This window comes from Drosophila tropicalis, unplaced genomic scaffold (genome assembly GCF_018151085.1).
Source record: "Drosophila tropicalis isolate 14030-0801.00 unplaced genomic scaffold, ASM1815108v1 contig_845, whole genome shotgun sequence".
Lineage (NCBI taxonomy): Eukaryota > Metazoa > Arthropoda > Insecta > Diptera > Drosophilidae > Drosophila > Drosophila tropicalis.
This window is the reverse complement of record NW_027173338.1, coordinates 3,733,475-3,746,373: the sequence shown is the minus strand read 5'-3', so window position 1 is coordinate 3,746,373 and position 12,899 is coordinate 3,733,475. Positions and strand designations below refer to the sequence as shown.

At 35.7% G+C, this 12,899-nt stretch overlaps 1 protein-coding gene across 8 annotated transcripts in view; it reads left to right on the top strand.

The window, feature by feature from the left end:
- Lar (tyrosine-protein phosphatase Lar) overlaps positions 1 to 12,899 on the top strand; it is a 155,396-nt gene that overhangs the window by 105,709 nt on the left and 36,788 nt on the right. For all 8 annotated transcript variants that reach the window (XM_068295644.1, XM_068295646.1, XM_068295649.1 and 5 more), the window contains one exon: positions 10,586 to 10,765. In XM_068295644.1, the coding sequence (XP_068151745.1) occupies positions 10,586 to 10,765 (180 nt within the window). The remainder of the gene's footprint in view (positions 1 to 10,585; positions 10,766 to 12,899) is intronic.

The following is a 12,899-nucleotide window of genomic DNA, read 5'->3' as shown; positions in this document are numbered from 1 at the left end:
AACAACCTCTTGCCATATAAGTAATTGAGTGGACTCTGTGTACGAGACAGGCAAAAGAGAAAAATAACTGTATAATTCTGCTTGCCTCCGCTCGGGGTTTTCCAATGTGCATACATTTATTATTTATTACAAATATGCTCATAAAATGCACAGTTTTCCCGAAACTGCAGATGAAAAAGTTAAAAAGTTCATGACTACCGATATGTAAATACATTTTCTTGTTGCTCCTGGATAAGTGTTTGATATTTGTTGTCAATGCCAATTGCCCAGGGCATTCATTTTTTTTTTTTGTCTTAAACGACAGTTGGTATTTTAACATTTGAATAATAATATATTAAAATATTTTCACAGAAATAATTAATCAAATCAAATGCATTGATTTCATCAGTTTTATTTTTTATTTTGAACTTATCAACGAATAGCTTGAATTTGTGATATCTAAATTGCATTGGCTTGCAATCTGAAAGAATTTTATTTGTCTTGTAGTGAAAGGAGTTTATAGCGAAAGTCAATAAATATGACTTTAACAAAATTTAAAGTTAAAATTAGATGGGATTTATATAAATTAACCATATTTAGATTCAAAAACATTCTTAAACTATTTTATATCGAATATAAACAAGTACTAAGGTTGTATATTAAACTCAAATTAGAAGAGCTGTTTAAAGTCATATAATAAAAGATGTAGCACCTCTTTTAAGAGTTTTTTGTGTTGGTTTTTTTCGATTATTGGCTAATCCATTGCCTATACAAAAATGCGAGTACACATTTATGAAACCACTGGGCATTAAAACGCTCCATACAATAAACTTGCCAACGTTTCGCAATCATTCCGCCACCCATCTACTCCTCTGTTATCAATGTGTATGTGTGTGTATGTGGAAGGTAGACAGTAGTTGCCTTTTGTGTGTAGGGCCTGCTCAGTATGGATATGCTGAGGTCGCAAAGTATTTATTTGTTAACTGGTTTAATGACGCCTTTGTGCACTTGCCACGCCCATGGAGCTCATAAAATAAGTGTGCGTGTGTGTCTCTCTTTCTTTGTATGTACGTGTGTGTGTGTGTGTGTGCGTGTGTATGTGGGTAAATCATAGCATTTTGGCTTTAACCGTTAAACTGAACTGAGCAGCAGCATTAACTGCTGGCCGGATGCGTGAATGGCCATGGCCATTTTCCTGTTATACTTCTCCTTCTCACAGCAGGTAAAATTCTCTGGCAACTGGAGCCGGAGTTGGATTCCGGGAGTTGGTAACAGCTGCGTTCCAATAAGCACATAATTGAATTCTGATCATAAATTTGCATTATGGCCACATCGCGAGCTTCTGCCGGCTTTTGGTTTTGGTCTTATTTCGTCTGCTGTTGTTGTTGCTTTATTTTATTGTCGGTGTTTTTTTTTTCCTGCTGCTCCCAAAAGCACATGGCTTATGTTATAATTTTACCCAAAACGCTCATTTTGCAATTGAGGTCAGGCGACGACTCGGCAGACCAGCATTAGACCAAATTGAGCAGCAGTTAGTTGTAAAAATGTGGTCAACAATATGAAATAAACTGCAAAGTTACAAAATTAGAACAAAGAATACTTTAAAATGAACACTAAATGACAAAAGTTTTGTGTAAATTATATCTAAAAACACATTTTAGAAAGCTTCAGAACTAAGTTGAGTAAAAACTATTTCGAAACGTTTGGTTTACCTTGCTAAAATATTGAGAAAATGTCCATCATATTCAATACATTTGGATGTACATTGATCATAACCCAATTATTGGCTATAATGCCAGACCCCACAGCCCATCCTTGCTCCCTGTTCTCACCTTAAGCCAACAGATGGCAAACAAGGCGATGTCAGACAAACAACACCAAAAACAAACAACAAACAAAACAACAAAAAAAAATGGAAGAGAAGGAGCCAAAAAAAACACACAAAACAAACGGCGAAATTAATAAATAAATTAATAAATTACAAATAATTTATCACGACACTCACACACGCGTATTGGTAGACTTTGACTCCTCCTTCTGCCCCAACTCAGTCTCTTTCTCTGTCTCTCTCTCTCTCTCTTTGCCATCTCCTCTGTCTAAATAAGTCTATTAGAGAAATGAAAATAAATTGCGTGCTTTTAGGCGCCTGCCAGTTGCCAGTTGCCATGGCCGAGACCATCGATTGCCAACATGCCAACTTGGACAGACAGCGTCAAAACAGCAGCAAACAACAACGAACGAAAGCCAAATTCAATTATAAATGCGTGTAGCACAGGCATTGTCTATAAGTCTATATGTCTGTCTTTCTCTATGTGTGTATGTGTGTGTTCGGGTGTGTTAGTGTGCGTTTCTGTGTGTACTAAGTGTAAGTGATTAATTTTTGACAGGCGCATTTGTTGTGCGGTATTGAAAACAATCAATGCGAAATCTATGACACGCCTCCCCTAAGGACTGAATTTAGTTGCCCAATGGCGCCCTCTAGGGTCTATTGGGCAACACGTTTGTGATGTAAAACAAAAAACAAATAGAAATTAAACACAACAAGTAAATAATCAATTAGAGAAATATGTATACCTCTGCTAAGGTAAAAGTTTCACCTTTTTTCCTTCATCTTAAGGAAAATGTTTACCAATAAAATAAACCTCAAGGGTATTTTGATAATTCTATGTCAATGTAATTTATAAACAATACAGATCTCAATTGGAAAACAAGCACATAAAAATATACAAAGCAAGAGTCAAGAGATTTATTTTTAAAAGAAATACGTTTTTAGTTTGTTTTTTAGTTTTAGTTGTAGCAATTTTTAGTATACAAACATTTTGACATTCAAATTTATATGTAACATTAATCAAAGCAAACATTTGCCGATCTTTCAAAATGTCTAAAAATTGGAATAGAAATTGAAATATATTTATATCTATAATTAATGTAAATGATTGATTTATTTCTTACCTTTAAGTTCTTGGGAAATCCTTTAAAACTTATTCAATACTATTGAGCAGAGGTCTCTCTTTAGAGGCGCACTTACCAAATTGTAAAACATAATATATGTATATTTATAAATTTTCACTTGTTAAACCTAAGACTTAAAATTATATTCATACAAATTGAATTAATTAGTTTCAATAAACAAATAAACAATGTTAAAAGATTTTCGTAAATAGAGTTTCTTTGCATTTTAGCTTCATATTTGTCATACGGTCATTAATAGAAGCTAAAACAAGCAAATAAAGGTGTTTATGTCTCTAACGGCAGTCTAAATATATTCACACACATTATATTATTTTAGTATGTTTTTATTTTTATTGCATACCAGTTGGCATTTAATGGTCAACTGACATGCAAGGTGGGGCAGGTGGCAGGCTGCAGGCGGCAGGCACCATAGGGCAAAAGAAGAAAGTGGAAATCTTGTCAACTTGTGTTGACAATACAAATGGATTTCCAATGATTTATTATTGCATTAAAACGCATTAGGAAAGATCTGATACAACTCGACTAAGGAGATGGTTAGGCAGTGTAAGGAGAAAATGGGGGGATATTTTCTGCATTCCTTCTAGGCATTTGTCTGTCTGTTCGTTGGCATTTTCTTTCTTTGGTTTCTTTTTTTTGTTCTTTGCCTCTCTGCTCAGTCAGTGGAAATGCATAAAAATGAGCCATAAGTTTAAAAATTTATAAAATGCGCCAGCGCATAACTTTGGGCCCAAGTAACAGAAAAGCAAAATGGGGCAAAAGAGGATAAGAAGAATGAAACAAAATAAAGGAAAGAAAAAAGTAGGAGTGGGCGTGGTCATGGCCATTTGCAATGTTTCTTCGTTTCTTTCGTGCCACAGAAGGTGGACGGATGTAGAGAATGAGGATGAGTTGGAGCATTATCAAATGTCTACGAAAAGAAAAATTAAATTAAATTGTAGAAAGCGAGAGCCTGAGCTAGATATAGGTTAGAGGGTAGGGGCATGAGCATGAGCTCTATATATGTTGAGAATAGACTTCGACATCCCTTGGCCTGGACATAGAAATTGAAACTCCTTGGCATCTTCTCTCTAGTAGCTACTGCAGCAGCAGCAGCATAAGCAGCAGCAACAGCCGCGCCTCAACATCGTAATGCAAACTTAATAAGATGTACGCTGTGCATGTCGTCTGTCAGTGGATACACATGCAACTATCTCAGACTCCACTGACAGTTAGACAAACAGACAAGCCATCCACGTCCGTCAGTTTGTCAGCAGACGACGTAGGACGCAGGACAACGACGCAAACGATGGCGAGGACTAGCATCTCATACTTCGTATTCCATATATCTACCTCCTCTCCTCCCTTTCGTTTGGACAGCAGCAGCATGGCAGTTTTGCAGTAAGAATCAGCAAATGGTTGGCAAGTTTTTCTCAGTCCAGCATTTTTATTTCCCATATAACTGTAATCAGTAAACATTTTATACCAGGCTGAGGGAAAACTACTGCAATGCATTTTGTATTAGATCTGTCATGACTTTTCCATAGGTTACAAAGTTAGGACCACTGACTAAAGCCATTTCCCGACATAAATGGAAGTCAAAATGAGACCATAATTTGTAGTATTTTATAAATTTTTCGAATACCATATTTCATAAGAAACTTGAAAAAACGAACAAATGAGAAATTTCGGGTATTTTTTAATATTGGATTTGCATTAGCAATAAATGACAAAATGTTTAATATTTATATTTTGCTGAGAAATCATAGGAACCCTAACGATCTTTGTTTTGGATCAAGGCGATTACGCTGCGTATGCGTAATGTAAAGTTTAACCTTCGTTATAATTACAATGCAATTGTTTCATTTATTTATTTATTTAAATAAACTAAATTAAAATATATTTCCTTTTTGAACTATTGAATGCGATGAGTTTTTAGACACGAAATAATGGAGAGTTCCGTTGCATCAAATACAAAATTCATTGGCTAATATTGCATCCAAGCGCATCAAGCTTTGAGTTTGCAATTTTCATTTATTATTAGTGTTTGAACAGTTTTATATTTACGTTTTTTATGCGTGGCATATTTGGCTGATTAAAATATGTAAATTTTGTAGTGCTGCCGACATCATCGGAATTATTATTATAATTAACCGACATGGCGTATACGTACTTTTTTCGATGCCCGTTACCAATACAACGTTTCGAATCAAATTAAAGAAGCATTTTTACATAGAAATAATTTGAAATCGTTCCTTATTTCTGAGAAACTTTTAGTCAGACAAGAATAGTTTCTTAGTTTCTTTAGGCTTTTAGCCTGCATTTAGAATAACATTTAAAGTTAAAACCATGCTAGAGTTTCAAACTGTATAATTAACAATCAAAATGATTGAGTACTTGAGCATCTTATGCACAAGGACTGCACTCTAAGCGCTACTCCAGCCTTCTGAGGCCTTCGATTGCTTCAAGTAAAGCTCCTTATGAGAGTCTTAACCAAAGTACTTGTGTGTGCGTGTGTGAATTTCTAGAGAAGCATCGGCAATTAGGCATACGTTGTCCCGTTCATTACACAGATCAATGGGCCGCTTGATGTCACTTATAGACCACACTCGCCTGAGATGTGACAGACTTCACAGACTTTGAGGAAGCGTTGACTGGCCACAAAATTTGCTATAGTCTGGTGACGGATAAAACTTTTGTCATATCCTCCTTCATCATGGTCTTCTGCCTAACTATAGTTCATCGTTTTGTTTCTTTTTCCTTATTTTTTTTATTTTTTGTAGCCAACGGCATTTGTGGCATTATTGTTTGGCAGTGTCTAACATCTTCAGCAAGTTGCCTTTTTTTCCGGTCTTGCCACTAAAAAACGGTTATTTACTCTGTCTCTGTAGAATGAACTGCCGTAGGCACACTTCTCACACTGGCTCACTTGCTTTCTATCTTTCTTAGAGTATGTGGGTGGGTTTTTGTCTGTGTGTGTGCCTACTTAACACAATAAACACTCAATTTTCGAGCATGTTTTGTTTGAGGATTTTCATGGCAACTATATATACTTACATATAGCCCTCTTCCTTCTTTTACTTTTTCTTGTTCTTATTTCTTATCCTTAGTCCTTCCAAGGAGATTCTTTTTTTTTATTTCTAAAAACTTTGCCCAAGCAAACCCACAAACGTGTTTGCTTAGGTGAAAAACTTCTTCAGGCCTACTTTAAATACATTTGACAATTGTTGACTGCTGGTGTTTTTTGATTTGTTTTCAATTGCCTGCTACCCAACAGCTAAAACCAAAATCCACTAAGAAAAAAAAAAAAAAAAAAGGAAACCAGAGAAACTTTTCATTTGTGTATAATCTTAAGTAACTTGACACCAAGTTTGATTAAAGTGCTTTTGTTTTAAAAGAGAAGATCACGAAAGAAAATTTTTAGATACATAGATATATACAAACATATGTATATATTATTTTTTAATGTTAATACCATTTTCCATTAAACTTGTAAGAACAATATTAGAGATGAACCTATATAATCTTATGTATCATTCTAATAGAATACTAGACACTATATGGTAGGGCCTTTCTTATATATTTTCTTAGTTAGTATTGCAATTAAACGGCCGTCGTAGATTATTTAAATCGCCGAATTTACGAATTTGTCTTTCCAAATTCCTTTTTTGTTCTCTTGAAATGAATCAAAAAAGCGAGTGGAATTTGTTTTTGCATGTTTTATAAATTAAACGTATTTTTGTAATAGTTATATTGAAATCAATTTAGTTTTGTTTGGCTGCCGACTGGTGAAAGGAGCTACACTAGATCTCATACTAGCTCCCCCTCTTCTATCACCCCATTTGCCTGTTTGACCGTTCGTTCTTTTTGAATGCTTCTGGCCACAGAACACTTCTTATCAATCTTAAAAATGCATGAATAATTAAAATATGCAAATTTGTTTCTGGCCAGTCCATCGTCGTCATCATCATCATCAACATGGTCGTCGTCAAACGCCATCGCAATCGCCGACGGTGACTTTAAAAAGTCGCAAAAGTTAACAAGTCCTTGCTTAAAGCTTTCCCTTTCGGCCATGGTTTCTCCACATCCAGGCCCCGAGCCCTCTACACCTACATTATCCCCTTTTGGTGTCTAGTTTTCTTTGAATGTGTTTGCCATGCCAACACCTACGCAGCAAATGAAAGAAAAAAAGACGACAACGACGAAAGAAAGGAAAATAAAACATAAAAATGAATATCTTTCCCACCTCAGTCCATGAGAAAAAAATTGTTCTTTGACTATAGAGAAAAAGATGAAGAGGGGTCAGAAGAGAGGTTGGGAAATGTTTGTAAAGAAAAACGCGGCGTGAAAATGTTGCCTTTGAAAGTGACTCAATAAGGTAAACACCTGCTTTTTCTTGTCTTGGGGTTTTTGTTCATGTGTCGTGTGCCCCGTTTTGTCAGACCGTCCGGGGGTCAGTGGCATTTAAAAAAGGCAGACTACATGCAAATAAAGTGAGCCTTTGTATCAAAGATGGTTTTTGTACGAGCTAATGATGTTTATCGTTGCGTTCGAGTGGCAACTAACAAACACAAACACACACACACACCCAGGGCTAAATATCTCCAGCTGGGTTTTCCTTGGCTTTTATTAGCTAATTCATTAAAAGCTGTCACAAAACTCAACAAGAGTCTGTGCATGAAGGGTGTTAGGTGATTGGCGAGGTTGGGTAGGCGGTTAGATAGGTGGGGGAGGGTAGCATCGTCTGGCCCGATGCTGGTCGGTTCTCTATGGTTCCTGCATTGTTCACACATTTAGTAGTGTGAACAGTTTTCACAGCTCCACAGCGCAGAGCAACGCCAGACGACAGTCAGCTTAATTGAAATGCATGAAAAGCCACATGAATTTGGCAGTCAACGACAGACAGTCGATAGTACCTCCTACCTATTTTCCTCATACTATCCAGTACTTTTACTACATCTCTTGCCTTTATAGAATAAATGCACTAAAATTCTCCATCCTTTTACGCTCACAGGATACGCACTGACGCCTCGCCTGAAAGGCAACGAAGCGTTAGTTAGTTAGTTGCTGTAGCCCTCTGGTAGAAACTATCCGCCAAAAATGCAGAAATAAATGAAGTGTTCGGCTTTCAGCCACATTCCAGACTCATTTTGTTTAGTGTTCACTGTGGGCAGATAAAACGTTTATTTTTCACTTATAGTATTTTCAGTATGATTTTCGACTTTTAGCTAAAAAAAAAAACTTAGCCCTAAGTCACGAGTTCAACTAGTTGATTTTATTTGCTGTCTAATATCTTAACGGAATGCTTGTCATTTTATGATCCATATAAATACCAAATAAAGCTTGGCAAGCAAAGTACATAACTGATAAGCTTAGAAAACATCGTAAAGTAAGTTGAGCTAGTTTGAATGTTCAGTTTTATAATCGAAGAATAACATTTTTGCTTCGAATTGATTACTTTTTAAAATTGTCTAAATACAAAGCTTGCTTCAAGGATTAAATTTTTTATCCACAGGGATATTTTAAATCTTCTCTACTAAAATAAAAATGGGTTTCTCTTTTCCCCTTGCCAAAAAAAACCCATTCTTCGGTGCTCATAATTCCTAGTTTCTGGCTTCTGTCTATTTGTCGCATTCCTTAACTGACTCACACACACACACATACATACTAGTGCACTAAGCAAACAGTATGCATTTTTATGCATTGTTTAATAAAAATGTTGCAGTTTTTATTTGTTAATTTTGGCACAGTTTTCATTTCATTTCTTTACCCCTGCAATTCCACTTCACTTTCTCACTCTCTTACATACACACACACATTGTACATCCGTCTCTCAGTTGGCTTTGCTGTGTTGTGGCACTGCAATAATAAATAAAGCCCCGAAATACCCTGGGCACAACCGGGGCCAAAAGACAAAAATGACTGAAAATGGCAACAGACACAAAAATGGACAAAGGATGCAAATGGATGACGAGATGATGATGGCAACGTCAAATGTCAACATCAACGCTGATGTGGTTCTCTTACTTATACAATACCTTGTTGTTATTGTTGTTGTTGTTATTTTTATTGTAGTTTTGCATATGCATGGGTTATATATACATATATATATATATATGTATATGTATATATATGTGTGTCTCGCTTTCTCCTTCCCCTTATTTCACACACTTTTTGTCTTTTTGTTAAATTTTAATTTCACGCTGAAAAAAACACACAAAAACAAGGATCAGGCAACTAAGTGACTGAAGAAGACAGCAATTTGTTGCGGTATGAGAAAAGAAATAAAGTGAAGAGTGGGAACTAGAAGTAGAGGTAAAACTTAGAAGAGAATAGAAAGCTGAAAAGAATTTCGAGAATTATATAATTATTAGAACAATCTTTGTGTCAATATTTTATTTCAAAAAAGTTGAAAGAGCTGAAACTATTGCTTTTAGCCATTCATAAATGATTGAAAAACCTATAATCAATTGCGTTTTATTGTCGCAATAACCCTTGGATGACTAACCACTGATAGCTCATGATAAGAGAAGATTCTGTTTGGAGTCAGCTACTGAGCGCTTTAAGATTATAACTCTTAATCTTAAAAAAAATGTTTACAGAAAAGAGCCAACCCCCATCTTAATGTGTATTATGTTGCAGCGTTTTTTAGAAAACATCAGAGAAACAAAAGAATCTGAGTTTAATTTGAAGCAGAATCTTTTATTTTTGGTATCATACAAATCAGATTAAAATTTTAAGAAATTAAAAAAAAGTTGAACAGAAAGTTTATAGAGCTTTTAGAAACTAAATATTTCACATTCTATAGCAAAATTTTAGCAAGATTTGTGATGTTAGCTTTTATGCACTTTGTTGTACCAGATGAAACAGACCACAGAATTTGGCCAGCATCAAAAAAATGTGTAGACCATAAACAGTTGTTGTTGCTTCGGCGACTACAGAAGCATACGGCAGATGTGGAGAATTGCAGCTGCCAGAGAAGTCGCAACTGGAGACAACATTCACCCGCTGGCGGCAATTGACGCTGTCTGCAGGATTTAATTGGAAAATGTAAATGAGCTTTGTTCATTTGAACGATGCAGTTGCATTCAGGATGGCAGCCACTTGATGCCATCCAGCCAGCGAACTAAAAAAATTCTTAAAACTTGCCACACAAAACAAAAACAACCCAAATAAAAAAGAAGGCACAACGAAATGGAATTCCCTTAAAGCTGTCAACAAAAGAAATGTCACAAGTGAGCGTGGGTGCTGTGGAATATATATATATATATATACATATATATGTATGCTGACCCCATGTGTGAGTGTACACACACACAAACACCATTGTTTGACTTACAAAATGGCGTAGAAAGCGCCCAACAAAAGCAACTCTGACGATGCCGTTGAGCTTTTTAAAAAAACGGCAACTTCCGTTCATAAAAGCGTCATGTAAAACAATACCTTGTGTGTGTTTGAATGCGTTTAGTATGTGTGTGTGTGTGTTTGTGTGTGTGACGCCATATTGTTTGCTTCCCAAAGAAAAAACAAGCTCAAAATTTTCTTCCACCTCCATCTACTCCTTCACTTTTGCCCACATAATTTTCGTACCCTTTCCATAACTTTTTTTGTTAAAACTCTCTCACTCACTCTTTTATTCTCGCTTTCTGTTTTGCAGGCGATAAAACACCCGCAGGCTTTCCGGTTATAACACAGGGTCCAGGCACACGCGTCATTGAAGTGGGTCATACGGTGCTCATGCAGTGCAAAGCCATTGGCAATCCCACACCAAATATCTATTGGATTAAGAATCAGACAAAAGTTGATATGAGCAATCCACGTTATGCCCTCAAAGATGGTAAGTTAATGTACAAAGTTTAATTAAATATTTTTTTAAATTATTATCCAACTGAAATCTTTTATATCTATTTTCTATAATTTAAATTTATTGAAATGTCTAAAAATGCATAAGTTTAAAACAAGGGCACAGAAGATTATAATATATCTCAAATCGAATTCAGTATTTATTTATTTATGTCACTTAATACAAATAATTTTAATGATAATTAATTAAGAGCTGAAATAAACAGTATAAATATTTTGCCACTGCAAGCTTTAAGGGAAGACAGATAGATATTTTTCCAAAACTAGTTCTGGCCCTGGTCTAAATAATCGGAAACCTTTATTTATAATCTCTATTCGCCAATTTATCGGAATCGGCAATAGAGAGAGAGTGTGTGCAGCCCTCTCCCGATAATTAGAGCTAATGCCAAAATTTGAAATTGTTGTCACCGAAACAGATAAGAAATGAGTCGCCCGTGTGTGTAGTGTTATCATATTCTTCTACGGGATACACCGTGATACACTCACAGCTGATTAATGTTGACAAATTTGTATGGTTTTCATATTTCAATTTAAATGAACGCTGCTTTTTCATTTAGGGTTAAACATGTGTTCACTATCTAAATAATCTTTATCATCATCTTGTTCGGAGCGTTCTCTCTTTTGCTTTTACAAAGGACGACAACTTCATTTATTAAAATTCTAGTCTCCTGTCCGTTGGCATATTTTTTGCCTTACCCAACCAAGTCAGTCGAGTTGGGGGCAGGGATGACATCGTCCGTGCTTACGCTCATTTGAATTTCTTAGGAGTTAACTTACGCTTCGTAGCATTTTGTGTCACAAGTTTTTCGGCGCTTAGTTAACGTTTGACTTTTGCCAGGTATGCTCAAGCCTCCCATTGAAGGCACCGACCCAAAGAAAGTTTGTCCTTCTTTAAGATGAACGCACCATGTTGCTATCTGTTAGTGTGTGTGGGTGTCTGCGCAGGGAAAGGTGAAAAACTTTGCAAATGTCAACATAATGTCAGACTGGGCCCTTTAATCAAGCGCGCGGACAATCTACAGTTTTGCTCCATTTTATAATTATATGTTCAATGTCAGGTCGCGTCGTTAGCGCTGACATGACAAACATCAAAAGCAAAGCAAAGTTCGAACAAAGACCAGCGGGAGCTTTGGTCATTAGAAGCGCAAACATTGACATTAATATTGACATTAATATGCATTAAGGGGGAAAACCGTTTTAAATTGACATCAATGACAAAACCAAAGTCAGCAGGAGCAATATGTAGTCAATGGAAATGGAAGATAGTTGGTCCACATTTACTGGACCTTGTCGTTTCATTTGCAAATGCCACTGACAGGACAACATGGCATCGATGATCGACGTAATTAAGCAAAAAGAAAGACCCTTTGATTAACTTGCCACCTTCTTTGAGAACAACTAACAATAAGATATTTCTGACATCTTTCAATTATATTGGCAATTGTGAATACGAAAAAAGTACTTAAAACGAGGATGGCCTTAATGCAGATACCAATAGTATCATATACAAACGGGATAATATTGGTCCTTTATCAATAATTAAGACAGAAATCATATTAGGTAAAGGTTTATAAAAGACAGAGCTAAGCCCATAATTATAAAGATCAAACATATATATTGATGAGGGACTACCTTACTAGAAGCAAAGATCAATTAAAACTGTCAATAATATATATATCTTGAACCTTTTTGAAAGCTTGCATATTCAAACGAATAACTTTAATTAATATTTTATACCTATAAGCCAAAAGCAGTTTTAATTTTGCATGGTTAATCGCCTAGAAACTCAAAACTGAAAGGGGAGGATAGTGCATTTAGTTTTCATTTCAGTTCAGTTGATGTTTTACTCAATTAACACATCCTTTCTCTCTGTCTCTCGTCGTATGGTTATAAAAATTGATATTATTCAATATTACCAAGTGCCATTTACATATTGGTATGTCGATTGCACACCTCTCCACCGTCCTCTTGTCCATTTTTAGCCAATAGCAAAGTGAACTAGTCTCAAACTCATCGCGTTCAGCATTGCAAATTAAAAACTGTTACAAAAATTTCCCCAAGGTAAAATCACTTTTTACTGTATATGGTTTTTGTGTGCCACAGCACTA